The sequence below is a fragment of the Cydia pomonella genome, chromosome 2, assembly GCF_033807575.1.
Source record: "Cydia pomonella isolate Wapato2018A chromosome 2, ilCydPomo1, whole genome shotgun sequence".
NCBI classification, from domain to species: domain Eukaryota; kingdom Metazoa; phylum Arthropoda; class Insecta; order Lepidoptera; family Tortricidae; genus Cydia; species Cydia pomonella.
In genome coordinates this window covers 24,332,194-24,353,080 of record NC_084704.1, presented here as the reverse complement: position 1 = coordinate 24,353,080, position 20,887 = coordinate 24,332,194, and the positions used below count along the sequence as shown (strand labels likewise).

At 35.4% G+C, this 20,887-nt stretch overlaps 1 protein-coding gene across 2 annotated transcripts in view; it reads right to left on the bottom strand.

Annotated features, from left to right (window-relative positions):
* LOC133534704 (protein O-mannosyl-transferase TMTC2) overlaps positions 1 to 20,887 on the bottom strand; it is a 159,808-nt gene that overhangs the window by 66,752 nt on the left and 72,169 nt on the right. For both annotated transcript variants that reach the window (XM_061873938.1, XM_061873939.1), the window contains exon 4: positions 7,580 to 8,555. In XM_061873938.1, coding sequence (XP_061729922.1) covers positions 7,580 to 8,555 — 976 coding nt within the window. The remainder of the gene's footprint in view (positions 1 to 7,579; positions 8,556 to 20,887) is intronic.

The following is a 20,887-nucleotide window of genomic DNA, read 5'->3' as shown; positions in this document are numbered from 1 at the left end:
AATAGAACGAACCTCGAAATTTCTTGGACAGTCCTGAAATTTAGTATGTATGTAAATTAAAGGCCCCTTATTCATACCATTTGACGTTTGGGGACCTCGAGGAATCGCAGCTATCTTGGAAAATGTTCCGTCCTGGAGACATTCGCGTTTTACTCAAAATCTACGTAATCTAGGAAAATTTGGTGTAAGACAACTTTAAAGCTTATTAAATTCTACACGAAAAAAACTCTAGATATCATTGTTATAGAAAATACTTAGGCAAGAGGAATCTATCGATATGTTATTTTAAAAAATCCGGCAGTATCCTAAGGGACAAGATGTACTGAATCATAAGTACTTAAACCCATAACCCTACTTTCTGAAGAAGTCGCAGTCAAGTAAAATATTGATATTGGGGTAGATCATGTACAAATGTATACACAAAAGTGGAATAAATATTCCGCCGAGTTTCCTATTAAAGGAAGGAAGTGTATAAGCACTAAATCTAAATTCAGCAAGTATTTTCTGTAACAAGATGTATTTTTTCGCAATGATATCTAGAGTTTTTTCGCGTAGAATTTAAGAAGCTTTAAAGTTGTCTTACACCATATTTTCCTAGATAACGTAGATTTTGAGTAAATTTCTCCAGGATGGTACACATTTTCCAAGATGGCTGCGATCTCTCGAGGTCCCCAAATGTCAAATGGTATGGACATGAATAAGGGGCCTTTTATTTACATACATACCAAATTTCAGGACTGTCCAAGAGATTACTTGGTTTGTTCTATTCCGGTTTTACTATAAACAAACTGCAACTAATCAGTGAAATATCTTAATATGAAAGGAAACGCTAACTCCTAAGCATGATTAATACAAATCTTTACAAAACGATTTATTGTGTTTAGTTTGTGCGGGCAAACAATAAGTCCGTGCAGCGAATATGAAGCGCAATGTATATTAAATTTCACTAAGTAAATACCTGAATGCCCTATTATTTGCAGGCACAAATCTTACAGCCTTGCTATCCTTGTTCTGCAATTGATGTTCGAAACTAATAGAGAACAAGAAATAGCTAAAACCATGACAAAATCAAGATGTTTTACTTAATCATATTGTAGTAGAACCAACACGAGATTCGGTTGAATTTTGCAGAAACAGTCGAGTTAGAAATAAGGTTAAAGTGTGGTCAGACTTCAAATAAATGATTCGACGTAATAAATCCATGCTGTGCTTTTGACTAATCAATTTAGATTTTTTTGTGCTGCTATTCTGCCAACGAACGGATATAAATTGCCAACATACCTCCACCTACCTACTTACTTACTTTTCTAGCACATATGATGCGAATCCATATAAATGCATATCCATGCATATGGATGAATATTTTACCAATGAAATTGAAAACTAGTTAGGTACTTTGAATAATTTATTAAATAAATTGTGAGTTGGAATTATTTTGACTGCGTTTTCGCGTAAAGCTTTCACACGGCAAAGATTGCAATACCACTACAATGAGTTGGCTCAAAGAAGTTAATATATAGTAAGAGTAAGTATGTTAATTTTTGTATGTATACATTAGTTAAGACTACCGAATACCTTGATGGTGATTGCTTTTTGATGTACTTATCTCCTCGTCCCGCATCGCATGGTTTTCCACAAAAGTTATAATTAATAGGCCAATAGAAAGTTAAATAATATTAGAACTAATTTGAACAGTTTTACCAAGAAATTACTCTACGCATACGTCCTTGCCAGCACTAAAATTGTAAATTTGAGAATAATGGAACAAAGAGACGTTGCCAAGATATATATTATAGAGTAATAGGGAACAGTCTCCGCGAACACTTGATTTGTGATTTATGTTTAGGGTTGTTACATTCAACCGCTTTAATGGAATTTATTTTGTCGGATCTACTTAAGTAGCCAATATAAACTGTATATATTAGTAGTAGTAGTAGTAGTAGTAGTAGTAGTAGTAAACCCTTTATTGTACAAAAACACATATTGTATCATAAAATTAGTAAGAAGTACAAAAGCAAACTTATCCCTTTGAGGGATCTCTTCTAGTTAACCTAGAGGAGAGAGTGAAATAGTGATTTGTGCAACAAGAGAGGAAAGTGGGTTTTCATTGCGAGGGGCTCAAAAACACGAGATGTAAAATAACTTTGGTGTCGTGTGACACATACAACTTTTCACCTCAGCAGTGAGAACATATTTAAAGGTTAAAAAAAAACGACATCAAGTAAAGGGAACCACATTTATTTACATTCATGAATGAAAGGCATCATCATTATGACGAAAGCTTCTAGAAATATTCCTGTATTCATGGCCTTCACTAAATTTAAAAGCTACTTTGTCTCACTCCCTGGAGTGACGAAAGTAGGCTTGTTCGAGCTGCTGAGGTGAAAATTATTTCGATCCGGATATTGTTATGTTGGATTATGTTCCGGGAATAATAGACCAAATTATAATTTGGGAACCATACCTATTAGTATCACTTCCTGGATATCTTTTGATTAATAATCATGTGTAGAGGAAACTGTTGTACCTTGGACCTAGTTTTATCTCGGACGGTTGGCAATATTTCAACATTGCCACGGTTATTGAAATATTTCATTTATGTTTGAAATTTTATTCTTAATTATCAAAATCAAGCAATCAACGAAACTCGAGAGTGGCCGATAGCTCAAGAAAAAAATTAAAATATGAAGTGTGTTATGAAAAGCCATTATTTCGAACTTTACGTCAAGCATGATTATTTCATGTTTTGCTAGTATATAATAGAACTTAATATAATAGGTTAAAGTTGAGTTAGCCCGTTCTAGCTAGTACTGTAAATATATATTTTTTAACTTAAGGTTTAATATTTGCCGTATTTATAATTATTGGTTATCTGCGTTGTAAATTATCAAGTAATCCATCTTAGAAAGGACTCCTAAAATGTTTTAGGCCAAAATAAAATATGACCATTTCTAAATATATTTTTCTAAGGTAATTTGTACTAGAAATAGTACATTTCGATGCTAGTGCGGAAAGTATGTCATTACTTCACGAGTACCCAGATACCGGACGACGATTTTTACACAGTTGCAAAAAATAAGAAAATAACAAGTAATTTTTTAATGCATGTTCTATAAGACAGAAACAATTGTAAATATAAAAAATTGTACTATTATTAATACCTAAGTATTGTTATTTACGATTACCTATTTGCGTATCGTATATTTAAATTGTATAAAAACAATATCAAAAGTTGTCTTTGGAAACTTAAAACATGCTTGCAGTAAGAAAAAACGCCTCTACTTTGACAGACGTTTCGGCAGCTATTCCGTTCCATTCAGACAACTTATTAAGAACGGTTTTTCAATATTAAAAAACCGGTCACGTGCGAGTTCGTTTTACTCGCGCACCGAGGGTTCCGCACAAACTTTGAATAATTTCGTATATTATAAAGGCGAAAGACTTTTGAAAAAAGTACCTGTACTAATTTCGATTTCAAAAATTGATCTTTTATTTGAAATAAGGTGTATTTAATGTAATGTAATAAACACACGTAAAGATGGTTAAATTGCAAACTGAATTCGGAAAGGTTTATTGTTAAATAAAAAAAAATACCAAGATAGAGGTCTGATTATATTTTTCATCATAATTTTTCGTCGGTAAACTTCGAAAATAAGGTGGGGGGAGGGTCGGTATTTTTTTTCACATTTTTCTTCATAAATCATTTTTTTTCTCTATGAAAAATTAAATAAAAAAATGATATGGATTGTACAATTTGAACTCTTTCAAGTGGGGTATCCATTTCCCTTTTTTTTTGTCAACCTATCCTATCAAAATAAATAACCCAATCCTTTAATTTTATATCGTATTTGATAGTTTATGAATGGATCTTATAATATTCGGATAAATAACAATTCTGCAGCTTTTAGTTTTTTTCTAAAAATCAGAATAGAAAAAACTGCCCGAGGTAAAACAGCTTCCCCTAAATAATCAAAAGATATCCAGGAAGCTTCGTAGGTAGGGTCACTACCCACTAGGCCAAACCGGTCGTCAATTTACCACTTTGGAAGTGTCTCTCGCGCAAACTATCCAGTTTAGAAAAAAAGTATTTTAGAAACCTCAATATCATTTTTAAAGACCTATCCAAAGAAACCCCACACGTATGGGTTTTATGAAAAAAAAATTAAGTATGGGGAACCCCCAAAATTTATTGTTTTATTTTTCTATTTTTGTGTGAAAATCTTAATGCGGTTCACAGAATACATCTACTTGCCAAGTTTCAACAGTATAGTTCTTATAGTTTTGGAAAAAAGTGGCTGTGACATACGGGCGGACAGACAGACAGACATGATGAATCCATAAGAGTTCCGTTTTTTGCCATTTGGCTACGGAACCCTAATAAAAGAGCAAATTGACTTCAAAAAATTATTAATTAAAATAATAGCCTTGTTATATCCGCAGGCAACTGATGTATTTGAAGTTGGTGTCAATAAGCGGCATTAAATATGATAAAAACACATTTAGCCAGTCCAAAGTGAAAAAAATCGATTTACAAGACTATTTATTTGCCGTGCTCGCGTAATCTAGGCTTAAAAGACGTAGTTACCTAGACAGGTATTCATTTTTTTTTTGTTTTTGAGTTGGGTACTGTGTAAGTTGGGTAAGTTTTTAATAAAAAGTTGGTTTAATAAAATAGTTTTAACGATACATACCTAAAATCCCATTTAAAATATTTTTTTAACTTTTAAATAGGTTCATAAAAGCAGTGAATTTATCTGATACGAGTACGAGTATCTTACATCGAAGGAAATGAAGACAGCCATGCCATTGTTAGCATTTGTAGGTACTTCAATAAATTCATGGATACAGTGCGAGAGCTGAAGCAAAGTCTCGGCTATACAAATATTACTCGACTGGCAAAGCGACATACTTTGCAACTACTTTCGTGTTCCCCGTCTAGTCACCGTGGGTAATCCTCATGGGAAAATAAGTTAACGCGCCAGCTGACACACGCGCCTACTCAATATTTTAAAAGTGATTCCGAACGTATAAATACGACGTAAGTACATACATAAACTTTTAAAAGTGACTCACGCCTCTTTATTTTTTCTTCCGAAAAAATAAGTTAGATAGTTTTAGATCGGGGACCCCTCGATAAAGTGTCATAATTTACGTGAAATATTGTTTTTGTGGCATGGGAACATACATTATTATATTTGTGGCTTCTGAATAAGTTATAGGCAGATTCTTTTCACACGGCGGTGCCCCTTGCCAAATTTAAGTTGGACCTGTTGATAACCCAATTTCGCCTGTTTTTATCTTACTATAGGACCAACATGTCAAGGACACTAAATTACGTGATTTATGTTTTGTATATTAGGTAACACACATCTCCTCCTGAACCGACCAGCAGTCAACCTAGTGTCTACCATAATAGGAAGTATACTATTAAAACGGGATCCTTCAGAAAACTGTACCCGCAAAAAACGGGATGTTCAGTGGGAAAGAGCCCTAATTCGTTAGCGTGCGAACAATCGGCAATCACTCGCCGCTGGCGAGAGGCATGCACGGCGTCAACCCGATGGGCCATCATGATGATGTCGCTTCGCAGTACCTTTATTATTTTGAATGCGCCATGACATGTCGATATTAGTTATAATATCGATATGCTATGCCATTTCGACAATGTGTGTTATGTGTGGCAAGTTGTTTCATAAGTACATACCTAAAATAAATTTAAAACCCAACTTAGGTAAGGATACCTACTTAACGGTCTGTGAATATATATCGTCAATTGAAAAACACAAGACTAACTATACCTAATTTCATTGCTCATAAATAAAAGAAGAGTTTTTGAAAAAGTAATGTAAGTTACTAAGTAGTATTACGCGAAACAGGGCATGTCATTATGCGTCTTTACAGTAGGTAGTTACTAATTATAAATTAGTGATTTAATTGGATAATAAAATAGACATCTGAAATATAATATTCGTCTGTAGGCGTACAGCAACTCAATATTCGATGAGGACCGTATGAATAGAAGTGAGGGCAAACGAGAACAGTCAAGAGAAACTTTTCTCTTTGGGCGAAAGTTTGTGATGTGAACAGAAACCCGGGGCGCTCCCGCGGGACGTCGCACATGCATGTTTAATGGCGTCCTAGAAAGGTCAAGAGTCCGACTATGTAGAGGTAGTGAATACATTATAAACTCGAGGGCGTGCTCAACGGACAGGCGTGCCGTGACAGCCTCCTTTCCAACTCCGCGAACGCTACTAACACGCCGTGGACAGGTAGTTTGTAGCTGTCTCTCAAATAAATTAATTGTGTCTTAGTTTTGAGTGGTAACGAGGGAGGGAGGGAGCAACTGTGAACAAACTTTGGAAGGTACAGAATATAAATGCCAGCTCTGCCAACTTCAAATATTTCGGCGTGAAGTGGCATATTTTTGATACGACGTTGACTGAAGATTAATACGATGGTTCTCCGTTAAATTGAAAACTTTGGCGCTCTCCGAAGCAATAAATCTGTTTCATGATGGAATAGATATTGTTGTCAACACCAACTGCAATCTCAGTTGGTAAGTAATTATATTTTGGTCTGGACTCTTTAAAAAGTTTCATCATTTTTCTTTCTCTCGTTAAGTCATATCAGTTCATTCTGACGACGTTGCAACATCATACTTCCTAAAACTTAAAATGTACGCATTCGTGCCATGTGAGGATTTGTAATATGTACATACGTAGTAATAGCGTATCGTAGTACCTGTTGCCAAAGAGAATTTGAAATAGAGGTGGATTGACAAAGAAAATTTTGCAGCGACAGTAAATTTACTGCCTTCTTTGCCTGCGACTTCGTACGCGTTGATAGTGCGTTAGTTGTTATATATGCTACCTACATGTGCAAAGAACATTGTGCAGCAAAAGATATCAGTAGGGTTCATAATTTGTGAATAATTTTACATGATATTTGTCTGTCACTACCATAGAGAAAGGAGTAAGCTTAAAGTGTTCACTTCATACATAAATAAAAACTCCTTTATAATAAGTTTTAAGCGAGCGTTGCTTAAACTTATTTGTTATAATTTAAGCCTAATAAGTATTAAGTTTCAAGCGAGTTTCAAGCGTATTAACGAATACGTTATACGTTTTGCCATACCTTCCATACAACTTATTATTATTAATTAAGGAAACTGAGGTATGAAGTGAGCACTCTAGGCTTACTTATTTCCCTATGGTCACAACCTACGAAGTATTAAGTCCCTAACTGAAATAAGTTTTTTTTAATGATAAATTTAATTTTTATACAAGCTTTTATCGCTGACTGTACTTTTCTTTCCATATGCAGCTAATGCTCATCGAGACAATAATACAACCATCACAATCGCGTTATTTTATCACAGAGTTCCAATGGCCACCTCCTGTCTCCATCATCAGATCAGCTCGATGATACCATAATATTACATTGTCACCCAACTTAGGAAGTGGTTCAAATTTAACTTACTAGATTTGATAACAGACAGAAAACGGGACAGTTGAAACTAAATAAAAGCTTGTAAAAATTTGTTATTAGAGTATAGAAAGGAAATTACTGACATACATACCTTTTGGTGGATTTATATGGAGCGCACTTTTAAAAAGGCTCTCTTCGTCATGCCAATCAAGGTTTCTTCTTAACGTAGATCCACACATGGCCGACAACACCAATAACAGAGTAAGCATAAAAATTCTGCTTTTAGCATCACTTTTGTGCCAACTACGGGTCAAAGCACCAGCTCCCAAGCCAAGTAATAAACAGAATCCAACACTTGGTATATACAATACTCGTTCCGCAACCACAAATCCGACGTAGAATAGGACATTGCTGGCCGGAATGAACGGCAGACCCATTAACGCTATAGACATGAGCATTGCCACTTGAGGGCTGCGATAAACCTGTCTATGCACCGGCTGCACCTTCGTCTTATTGTGTCCCATCGGGCACACGCAGGCGGAGTGATGCATCATTGTGTTGTTGTTATTGATGGCCCGGCATGCACTGGTGTGTTCTTCCGTCAACGTATGCTTACAGCCATTGCAAGGGCACAATTGCCGCTTAATCGAGTTTTCTTTGTGAGGTGCATGGTAATTCTTTCTGTCTATAGGTTCCTGTCTATTGTACTGTTTGCAATTGTAATTCCATTTGTGCTTATTTTTACAATTCTGTTTCTTATAATACTTTACTTCTTTATAAGAATTTTCTTGACGTTTCTTAAATTCGGTGACTATCGCCCGCCACGTAACTTTAGAGATAATTGCATAGAAAATTATGGTAGAAATATTTCGTTGATCAAAAAGAGTCGTTATTCGTGGTATGGCGTCCATAGACCAATCAAAACTGAGATGAAACGGGTACAAAAGGAGGAAGAAGTTGAAGACTGGAAGATAGGCGAATGTGTATGTCCTGGTGAGGAACGAAGGATCGCGGGAGGCCGGATTATCGGCGGCGGCGAAAGCCGTAGGTGCCCCTGTCAGCCGCAGCCGCCAGTACAGCAAGGCCACTCCCCCCATCCCCAGTGCACACACGCTTCGCCATCGTTGCTGAAACAAACAAAAAAATACTTTTAAAGTGTATACTTTGACGTATTTATCATTTTACAAATTGTAGAATAAAGAAATGTTTTAAGGTACATTCGCCATCAGATATATCAGAGCAGCCAAGGTGTTCACAAATATTTGAACACGCCTCTAATTGTGGAGGCAAGATTTATCACGTCGACCGCTCGGATATATCTGATGGCGACTATATAAAACATATTTGTACATCCCATCACGGAACAATGGTGTTGCGGACATTTGAGAAGCGTGGGTGAAGCCAAAGTCAACGCGTAGAAGCTCTCTTGACACTTTAATGAGATGTAAAGGATGCGCCGAGCGGATGGTACCCTTGCTGGCAGGAGCTGACTCTGCGTATGTCATGGGACGCACGCAGAGGCAACACCCACGAGCGTGTAAGGACTATTGAGGGTCGACGAAATATAAAATGAACTAGGCTATTGGGTGAAAGCGATGGACTAAATACTGGACTATGGGATAAGAAAAACTCGTACGCGTCTTTATTAAAACGGTCAGCAATTTTATTTCCACCCCCAAGATAGTCCCCACAAAAAGCAACATCTAGAGTGGCTTAAGGGCAACACCGGTATTAGGAGCTGAGAGTAGAGAGGTGTCAATAGACTTTAAAATATATAGCCAACTAGCCACTTACATTTCTACATGTTCCCTCGAGAACGCAGCTCTACTCTAAACGGCTGGTTAAGGCAAGCTAATTTGACTGTTACTCTATATCATTAAGTCCGCCTTTTGTACGATATATTTTGTGCAATAAAGAGTGTATTATAAAAAAATAATAAAAAAATTCGTCAAGTAATTTTTTTGGTAGGTATATAATACATGAGCACTAGGAGAGACTGTTCCCTCAATTACCGTCATAAAAAATATACTCCTACAAAATGTTTCCTAACTTCTGGCCGCGAAAATTTTGCTCAAACCAAAACTTGATTGATCACCACTCTGCAGGAATTCATTAATATCTGTCAAAGAAATTGCTGCAATGTTTCGGAATTATGGTAATTTTTTACAACCTTTCAATAAACACGATCATATGAAAACGCGTCTTTAAATCTTCGAGGAGACATATATTTCTACACTTTGAATTTTTGGTGAAATGTTATTTGTAATATGAAAGTATTATTTCTTTTTTTGTCTGTAAATGTTCAGTTTTGTTGTTTTCTTTTTTTTTTTCTTTTTCCTCGGGTTGTCCCGGCATTTTGCCACGGCTCATGGGAGTCTGGGGTCCGCTTGACAACTAATCCCAAGATTTGGCGTAGACACTAGCTTTTACGAAAGCGACTGCTATCTGACCTTCCAATCAAATGAAAAGCATACCATATTTTTGTACCTAATTTGTACTATTTAGTACCTCGTTTAAAAAAAATTGTACCTCACGGTACGTAAAGTTATCATCAAAAAAGCGGCCAAGTGCGAGTCGGACTCGCGCATGAAGGGTTCCGTACAATTTAAGACGTATTAAAAAAAAATCTTCTTAGATCTTGTTCAACATTTTACCACTTTGGACACACATTTTACCACTTTGGAAGTGTCTCTCGCGCAAACTATTCAGTTTAGAAAAAAATGATATTAGGAACCTAAATATCATTTTTGAAGACCTATCCATAGATACCCCACACGTATATGTTTGATGAAAAAAAAATTTTTAAAATTTTATGACGTATTAAAAAAAAACTACTCACTAGATCTCGTTCAAACCAATTTTCGGTGGAAGTTTGCATGGTAATGTATATCATGTATTTTTTTTAGATTTTTCATTCTGTTATTTTAGAAGTTACAGGGGGGGGGGACACACTTTTTTTCACTTTGGAAGGTTCTCTCGCGCAAACTATTCAGTTTAGAAAAAAATGATATTAGAAACCTTAATATCATTTTTGAAGACCTATCCATAGATACCCCACACGTATGGGTATGATGAAAAAAAATTTTATTTTTAAATTTCATGACGTATTAAAAAAAAAAACTACTTACTAGATCTCGTTCAAACCAATTTTCGGTGGAAGTTTACATGGCAATGTATATCATATATTTTTTTTAGATTTTTCATTCTGTTATTTTAGAAGTTACGGGGGGGGGGGACACACATTTTACCACTTTGGAAGTGTCTCTCGCGCAAACTATTCATTTTAGAAACCTCAATATCATTTTTGAAGACCTATCCATAGATACCCCACACGTATGGGTATGATGAAAAAAAATTTTTTTTTTAAATTTCATGACGTATTAAAAAAAAAACTACTTACTAGATCTCGTTCAAACCAATTTTCGGTGGAAGTTTACATGGCAATGTATATCATATATTTTTTTTAGATTTTTCATTCTGTTATTTTAGAAGTTACGGGAGGGGGGGGGGGGGGGACATTTTACCACTTTGGAAGTGTCTCTCGCGCAAACTATTCAGCTTAGAAAAAAATGATATTAGAAACCTCAATATAATTTTTAAAGACCTATCCATAGATACCCCACACGTATGGGTTTGATGAAAAAAGATTTTTTGAGTTTCAGTTCTAAGTATGGGGAACCCCCAAAATTTATTGTTTTTTTTTCTATTTTTGTGTGAAAATCTTAATGCGGTTCATAGAATACATTCACTTACTAAGTTTGAACAGTACAGCTCTTATAGTTTCGGAAAAAAGTGGCTGTGACAGAATCGGACAGACAGACGGACATGACGAATCTATAAGGGTTCCGTTTTTTGCCATTTGGCTACGGAACCCTAAAAACAGGTCACCCGCCATCCTGACAGTCAGAATGGCGGGTGTACTTTATTACGCTTTGTTCCCGTGGTTATTGATAAATTCTATAAAAGCCAAATTTTTGTACCTTTTTTGTACCTTCATATTCAATTATAATACGAGTCATTTTATTTGTGCTTTCCAAGTTTTACTCATTTTATATTCTGTTAAGTTCAAATAACTCAGAAAATCATGTATATATATTATATTATATTGTGTATTTATTGGTATATTAGGTATTGTTTTTTTTTTATGTGTGTTTGTGTTTAATAGTCTCCATATTTAGCTCCTTGCACTACCTGTTGACTTTTGTATGAGTTCTAAATTTCCTGCTACCTGCTAAAGGTTGTCTGGAAGAGATCGCTTTTTAGCGATAAGACCGCCTGTTGTTACCTGGTTCTATTTTCCTTTAAAATTCATTTGTAGTTTTACATGTATGTAAAATGTATAATTGTTGGTGCAATAAAGAATATTTACTTACTTACTTACTTACTTACACGGATATATCTAAAACACTGTAGTTTTATACATAAGTTAGTAAATTGGGAGACAATTGCGTTAAACTGCACCTAAGCCGTAAAGTGTGGTAAAATTAATGTATCCGATGACAATATCGAGAATAGATTGAATCCGACGGGCAAAATAAAGAATATTTGATACTATTACTACTTGGGTATGTCCTTAAACTACGTCGAAAAGAGAGGTATGGGCACAGTGAATGTCATTTCAGATCTAGGGCAAAGCTCAACTGGGGAAGTACCTCTACTTTACAGAAAACAGCAGCCAAATATCACTAGACCCTACTCATAGTGTTGTGTTTCTGCCGTTGAGTAAGGTTGCCAGAGCTCAACGAGGGTGCGGAGCACGTGTGGGGTGTTAGGGTCGACAACTCGCATGTAACACCTCTGGAGTTTCAGGCGTCCGCAGGCTCCGGTGACCGCTTACCATCAGGAGTGCCGTATCCTTGTTTGCCACTGACGTAGTATATAAAAAATACTACTTCTACTACGATGTGAAGTTATAACTAGCATAAATTTATCGAAGAATAAAAAATTATGAGTACCTAATGTAGAACAATTTTTTAATTTCTCTCCATCTGAAAGTGGATACAGAGAAATTCCGTTGTTGTTCTGTGTGATAATAAGTGATATTAAAACTGTGTGATAATAATTGATCAAAAGTGTGCAGATTATGATACGTTTCCGCTCTAGAGCATCGTACGTTCTAAGTACGTTTTTTTTTTACTATAGCATTTTTTTTTGTTTTAATATGTTTAAAAAATTCCAATCTGATAATGAACTCCCCATTCCATAAAAAACAATATTTGGAACTCAGTAAATTATTAATTCCCTAAAGAAATACTACTGAAGTAAGGTTAGTTTATAAAACCATGTTTTTTTTAAATGCACGTGTATTTTACTTTCCTCGTATTCGAAATGAAAAGTAGAGTGTTTAACTCGGGTGAAAGGTACCATTTCATCCCTTGGTTAACAAGTTACTATTTGAGTTCCAAAATTTCATTAGGATTATTATAAGGGTTATTAAAGGAATACAATTAACGACTATGATATGAACAACCCATTAGGTATATGGGTATGGTTAGGAAGATATGTTGAGTTCCTTTTACAACAAATAAAACTTGTCTTAAAATATATTTACCCAGCTGTAATAATTTTGTGCGTACATTTTCTCCAGGCAAAATATGAGTTTAATTAATAACTTAGTGGTATGAGCTATAACAGTTATCATGAGAGGTGTAATATCAGCTGAGAAGTGTAATAATGTTAATCCACAATGAAGGCGCACGATAAAATTGATTTACAGCCGCGTGGAGACGTCCCTTTAGATTATTAAATTACCAGAAGCACCTACTGTCAACCCCTACTCTAAATACGCATATAATGATTCATACGAAAACACGATTAGTTATTACAATCTATTTAAGTGGCGTTATTATGAAAGTTTGTAGGATTATTTAGTGTAGGGTTTCGATAACGAGTCGGAAGGTGCTGGCTTGTTAGTTGGGGAAGCTCGTGGAAAAGATTTATGAAGGTACCGCGTCCCCTACCCGGTATAGCCCAGGGGAAACCCTCAGAACTAACGACGCCGGTTCGGATTTCCAGCACAATTTACGCCACCATCGGCCTCGTAGGTGGTAAGCGCTCTCCGCGCAACTTGACGGGCAAAATTAGTTCAATCGGAACAGGGAAACTGAATTATAGATGATCCTTTTCTCGCTTTTGGGAATTGGGATGAGTTCTTCTCGAACAAAGATTAATTGTTGTTCAATCTGTTTATCAAAGTTGTAACTTAATACAATAACTACAATTAATTATGTATGTTCAGTATAACTAAAAAGTTATTGATTGTATTAGAGAGCTAAAGTGTAAGAAAAAATGGTTTGATAGTCCAAACAGATGGCACTGTACTGCAGCATATTTTTTGCGCTCACTGAATTATCAAACGACAACTGTTGACTACCAGAGTTACCGCATAGGTAATGTAGGCCGTTCATTAATTGTCACTTTTTAAATGTAAATGCTTGATTCCTAATGAAAATACAAAGCTAGCTTAATGAATCTGTACTAAATTACAGAGTTATAAATTATAAATTAACAAACGCTTAAATGAAATAACAATAAAACTGTTTTTTGTTAAATTTTTGGTAGATTGTGAAACAGAAACTATCTTCCTATAAAAAAAGTGGCTGTGACAGAATCGGACAGACAGACGGACATGACGAATCTATAAGGGTTCCGTTTTTTGCCATTGCCTACGGAACCCTAAAAAGGTTGCTTACCAAACCGCATAATTATGTAACTGATTGAATGTTAGAAAAGTGCCTTCCAAATTGGTCAAATAAAATTCATAGAAACGGAGGGTTGGGGGTCGCGAAAGAATTTTTATGTACATAAAGGGCCGTGCCACCGTAAAGTTTGAAAAACACTGGTATAGGTAGTCGTAAAGCGCCATCTACATCACCTCACAAATTCGAGGTGCGAATTTGTCTTACAGGCGTATACGATTTCTAGTTATTCGATCCGTTTCCGATATCATACTGATCTGTCAGTTTCAAAAGTGACATTTCATCAACCAAAAACATCACTTTTCAGAAACAGATCGTATAACTAAAATTCGAAGACGACCGAAGACTTTACCCACCTTACACAATCAATCACGTAAGTGATCAAGTAATTATAAAAATATTTTCTCAAACTTATAATGAAATGTTGACAAGACTGACTTCAAATTAGGTCCGGAAATACTATGTATAAGTACGTATCCGGTGCAATGAGTGAAGATGATATATAAAGGAATTAGGTACATACATCTTTACACACCTAGGCCTGTAAAACTACCTTCTATTGTTTTTACCGTCAAATTGTGACACCACGTTTTGGTATCCAACCGTCAAATCGTAGAAGACTCGTAATTTGTTTTTAGCTTGGTATATTTACCTACGAATGAAACAAACCGACAATTTTTATTTTTATTGAATGTATGAGAAAAGCACTATACAAATCTTGGCGAGAAACGGGGTTACCGGCTGCGTATAGGGATACGCGGCTGGCTATTAAGGATAGGGATCCTTCTATTCTACTTGGCCAGCAACCCTTCGTTTCCCGGCCTCTATAGTAATATATTATTGCATAAGGTATAACTTTTATTATAATATCACAAAATGTCATATTTATATTATAACGGTCAGTTGCATTTTTGCCGACCCTTATTTTCAATGAACTGCAACATTGATAGCGGGAGTTTATTATGAACAGACGGAGTAACATATAGTCCCATATAATACGAACAAACGGAGTAACACCTACTCACCGTATACACATACGAACAAACGGAGTAACACCTTGCTACCGTATAGACATACGAACAAACGGAGTAACACCTTGCTACCGTATAGACATACGAACAAACGAGGTAACAACTAGTCACTGTATACAGATATGATCAAACGGAGTAACACCTTGTCACCGTATACACATAGTGTTGTGTTCCTGCCGGTGAGTAAGGTTGCCAGAGCTCAACGAGGGGTGGGGGGTTAGGGTCGGCAATGCGCATGTAACTCCTCTGGAGTTGTAGGCGTACATAGGCTACGGAGACTGCTTACCATCAGGCGGGCCGTATGCTTGTTTGCCACCGACGTAGTATAAAAAAAAGACTACAAAGTGGCAACGCAGTTAGGTTCATAATATTCTTAAAAAAAACACAATACTACTATCTGCCTAGAACGCTTATGCTCGACTCAGGCCTTCGAGGTTCGGGGTTTGAGCTTTCAATAGGCCTACGTTTTTAAAGCTTGAGCTCTCTATGAAGCTCTAGTCTTAAAAACTTACTCAAAGAGCTCGTAAAAAGCTTGAGTCGTTAAGGTTCTGAACTGGTTTTGAGCACAAACCTTCAACGCTTAAGTCATCACAGCTTGAACCTTCAAGGTTTGCGTGTCTTTAAGGTTTCAAAGTCTTCAAGACTAGTATTTTAACAACACTACTTCTAGAGACAAAAGGTAACTTACGAATAACCTCGACAAAATAAGATTATAAGCAAAAGTTTGTTTGTTTAAACTTATTGTTATAAACTTTAGGTATTGAATGTTTTTTTTTGTCAAAAACGTAGCTAGTTCAACATTATAACGACTTTATGGAAATCTGTTTTTATGGAAATCGTATAGTATACTTTTAAACGTTTGGTACTTTGTCCTGTCCCACACCCTTTTATTTCACCCTACTGCAGCACGGTTGTGCGATGCGTTATGCAATGCAATTTTAAGTCACAGAGATCGTACCTATAAGTACCTAATTACGAGTAGCGAGTACTTAGAACTCTGAAGTATTTTAAGTAGAGCCCTCCGATCCAGAATAACTAAAATGTAACTTCAACTTTATCTTTAACTTCATGCACGCTCCCTATAACTACACTTACTTCAACCAGAAACGTCAGTTTCGACACTGACGGATCATATCCAAATCATTTTCATATAATACTCAATACGACCCCGATCTGTATATTTCTTCAAAAAATTTAGACCTCTTCTGTTTTCGACAACTAATTGAAGAAATAAAAAAAACTGAAAAGTATTGATAAACTATTTTTCGCTACTGTTCCTAAAAAAATTAAAAAGAAAGGGGGACTAACTATACAAAAATAATAAAAGTGATTTTGTTGGAAAGCCATAAATAAGTCGTAATAAGAGTTTTTTTTTTCATATAAAAAATTACTGTTTGCTTTAATTAAATATAAACATGACATCCAGACTGAATAAAAATAAGTTTTATATTCTTTTCTTTTTTATTTGTTGTTTGTTTATTATATTTATTTCTATAGACAGAACAGTAGATTTAATTATAAGATATTTTATGTTCGAACTGTATAACAAAGTAGATACGCGCAAATATTTTAAAGAAGTAATGAATTTTGTATTTTTATTTGTAAACAATATAGCACTAATAAGATACCTACTAATATGAGCAGCTCAGGTTCATTTAGAAATCCCACGCTGTGCTCAAGGACTATTGCACTAGCAGCAACTTGAAGTCAAAGCAAATAACTTAATGAAATAAGCGAGCGAGCTTGGCCTAGACGTCAGAGGGGCGCTTATCTGGAAAATTTACTGGCTGGCTGACATTACCATCCTCGCCTCGTAAATGCCGGCTCATTTGCCAGTCCTTTTGAAAAAAGCTGCGGCTTTAAGCAACGAATCTGCATCGTGTTCCGGCGTCAAAAATGCTCGACACCCTAAAGACCAAACACACTAAAAACACCCGCTGCTCTCAAAGTAAATACAAACAAACCGTCAGATGTAAACACGCTGAAATTTTTCATATACACCAAACATTATCAGTATTAATGACATTAAAACTATACAATACTAGTTAATAATATAAAATAATTTTTCATTATTTTCTTCCATTTCAATTAACCTATTTCATTTCATCCAATCACTACACTATCAATAGTACGAGTAGTAGTAAGTAATTACTTAGGGTAACGTTGCTCTTACTGATAATGTATGGTCTGCGTTAGGGAGAAATATAAAAGAAAGATAAGTATCTGTGTCGCGTAGGTCTTTTGGAAAGGTACGGCTATAGTCCTTTTCATACTAATGTTTTCTTGTGTGTGTGTTTTCTTCAAAAGGGCGTCGAAATTTTTTTGCCCAAATATCAACGCACAATTTTATCGCTAAAATTGAATCTTGGATGACCTGGCGACATATCATGATTTCATATGTCAAGCGCGACTTAACGATACTTATAAAAACAAACTACCTTAAAAAATCACACGAGAAAAAAAATCCACGCCCACGATTTTTAAATTTTGAAAGCATCTAATTTATAATTATAATACAAGTGTCGAAGAAAGTGAACTTCTATTAGGCTGCGAAAACTAAAATATATCACGCAGCAGTTGCAAAAAAAAACATCAAGAAACTGAATAATAAAAGGGTCTCTATTGTTTCCCATAAAGTTTTAAGTCATAATGTATTGTTTGTCCGCATTTTCGTTAGCCATAAATTGGTTTTTCTCAGAAACGCGTAACTTTTCAGGATTGCCATAAAACAAACCTAACCGAACCTATCCTGACTATAGGATAACCTAAGGAAATTCCTGAAATTATTGATAATTATGCGAAAGAAAGGGATCCGATAAGGAAATTATTATTGCCAGCAAAACTTTGTGAATAAACCAGTATACGTGTGTGTACCAGTGTTTGTAAATCAGTGAAGACCAGTCTGGACTAGTGGGTAGTGACCCTGCCTATGAACCCGATGGTCCTGGGTTCAAAACCCGGTAAGGGCATTTATTTGTATGATGATCACTGATATTTGTCATGGGTATTTTCTATGTATTTAATATTATAATGTCCTTATCAGTTCTGAGTACCTACAACACAAGTCTTCTTGAGGTAACTGTAAGCCCCACAGTTATCTGAAGAAGACTTGATGTCCAATATTTATTTATTATTTTACTATTAAATTGCATAAAAGATTAAATTTGAATATTTTGTTTTAAAACCATTCAACGATTTCAGCGAACGGATTTGTAGAGGCAGTATTCAATAGAGGCAGTATTTTATACGTATTTAGTTTAAACTCGCGTTTTGTACTCATAATTAATAATTTTAACAGACAGAACGCGATATAATTTCATTATTTTTACCTTTTCCGTGACAGCCTTCATATGGAGGATACCGTCTATCAGGGTCTGTTCCGCTACCTGCGTCTAACAAGTTCCGCTACCTCGGATGTACAGTCACCGATACAAACACCCGGGAGGAGGAGATTGCACTTCGCATTCAAAACGCACTACGATGTAGTGCAGCCCTCTATAAAGTGTTGGTGTCCAGGCTTCTCAGTAAGAGTACAAAATTAAGAATCTATAAAACCTTCATTCGGCCTATTCTTATGTACGGCTGTGAGGTTTGGACACTAACTCAAAAAGAGGAAAGTCAGCTCCTGATAGTGGAAAGATTTTTTTAGGGATTGAGGCACAGTTTTATGAATTTACAAAAAGAACAAAAAACCAAATCATTCTATAGTGTTTTGTGAGAAAGATTGTAAAGGTTATATTTTCTATTTAATATTTTCGATAAAAGTTGCAGTAGTCATAAGGATAACTGAAAGAAATAGGGGTACTTCTAGATTTTTTATGTTCACTTATTTAAATTAAAATAGATTTTCAGAAAAACCATATCATTTCTCATATCTTGTAGATTGTTATATATATTTTTCTGCTCAGAAAGAGTCATATTTAATATAAAAATGGTTCAGAGTAACTCAGTTTTGCGGAAGGAGCAGCCTTAATTGCTATATTTAAATTTAACGTTAAATAAAATGAAACTTTAACGCCAAGCTGTAGATAAAGTTGATATTTTAGCGAATCAACCATTAGTCCCCAACGTTGCCGTTGATCATTTTGGAGCGAGCGCAATACAACGAAACGAAGAGTACGGTGCGCACAAAACGCACTTGATGTAAAAAAAAACTAGTGTACGAGATTAACTAATAAACAACTAGTTGACGACTTCAATATTAACGTTTAGTTTCGTTGAAGATAGAATTGTTAACGACCCACAACTAATTAAAACTAGTTCCCGCAGTGAAATTATCGACTCACATAGATTGTATGTTCAACTCGACTATAACAAAATCTAAAGTAAGCCCCGCTAATTTTTAGTATGTGTACTCGTTGGTACAACAAATGTAGACCTTCGTCGAGAATGACACACAAGAAACTCCTTACATGCGAGTTTATGTAGCAAATTTGTTTATGCTACTCTCTATACTTCAGGCTACGAATGTAATCAAATGCGTCTTAGATTAAAGAGAAAAACTTTCTGGAATCCTTTCAGCAACCTAATCTAAAAAGGTATCGATAAGAATTACCTTCCGCCGCTGACGTTTACCCACGAGTTGAAATGTAGCGAGAACGTTAGCAATTTCCGTGAGCTAATGCATTGTCACGTTATGCCGTTTATCGGTTTCTTTACATTCGTGGCTTGTACTTAGCTAGGCCTTATCTAAAAATACTTAGGACTACCTATTTCTTTTTATTGTCGAAAAAATATAACTATAACAGAAATAATATCTAGTTGACCAAATAAAAAACTACTACGGAATAATGCTCGTTCATAGTCAAGGAATTATTTTAGAAAACATTGAATGGATATTATTAAACATAAATACATTGTGAGTACATGTAATGAAACACAATAAGTACCTATATAGCAAACAGACGACTATTAATTATGAACATCACCTACGAGTGCAAGGTTTTATATATATAATATACACACAGCAAAACCCAGTGTCGGGGCCGCACGTTATGTTCAATTTGTAAAATTACGGAAATTTGTGGGGTAAACCAGTAAAAGCTTTCAAAGACGAAATAAGTCAGAAATAAAAATGTAGCCAGCGAGATACCTTAGCCATAAACTCATAAAGTCACCGAGGTGGGCGACGGAGGCGAGGGGTCCATTAACTTTAATGCCCTCATAACTACATGACGAAATCTCTCGAACAGGAAAAAGCTTTTTTAATTCCGACTACCACATTACCAGAGACAAAGACACCTACATTGTGTTTGTAACCTAAGCTAAACATCCCATTTGAAAAAAAAAAGCACCATCCATCGGCAAATCAGCCAACTAATCTGCGCAACCCATTGTTGTTATGTATGTTGGTTTTCAGGGATACTTCTTTAGCAGGTGAACCGATTTCTACAATTATTATTTTATTTGAAAGAAGGTGTTTTTAGTTTAAAAAACATCAAATCAACACGCTAAGGTGATTAAATTGATAACTAAATTCGAAAACGTTTTATATTAATAAAAAAAAACAAGGTAGAGATGTTTCTATAATATTTATGATTATGTCAATGTTAAAGTACCTGCGCTAAAAAAAGCCTCGTGTATGGTGCGTGCGTGTCTAGATTTCATACTTTTATAAGTGTGAATGATTGAAATTGTGCATCAATTTTCGCTAGTACTATAGATGCCACAGAAAGACGGACGGACAAAGTCGCACCATAAGGGTGCCTTTTTACCTTTTTGGGTACGGAA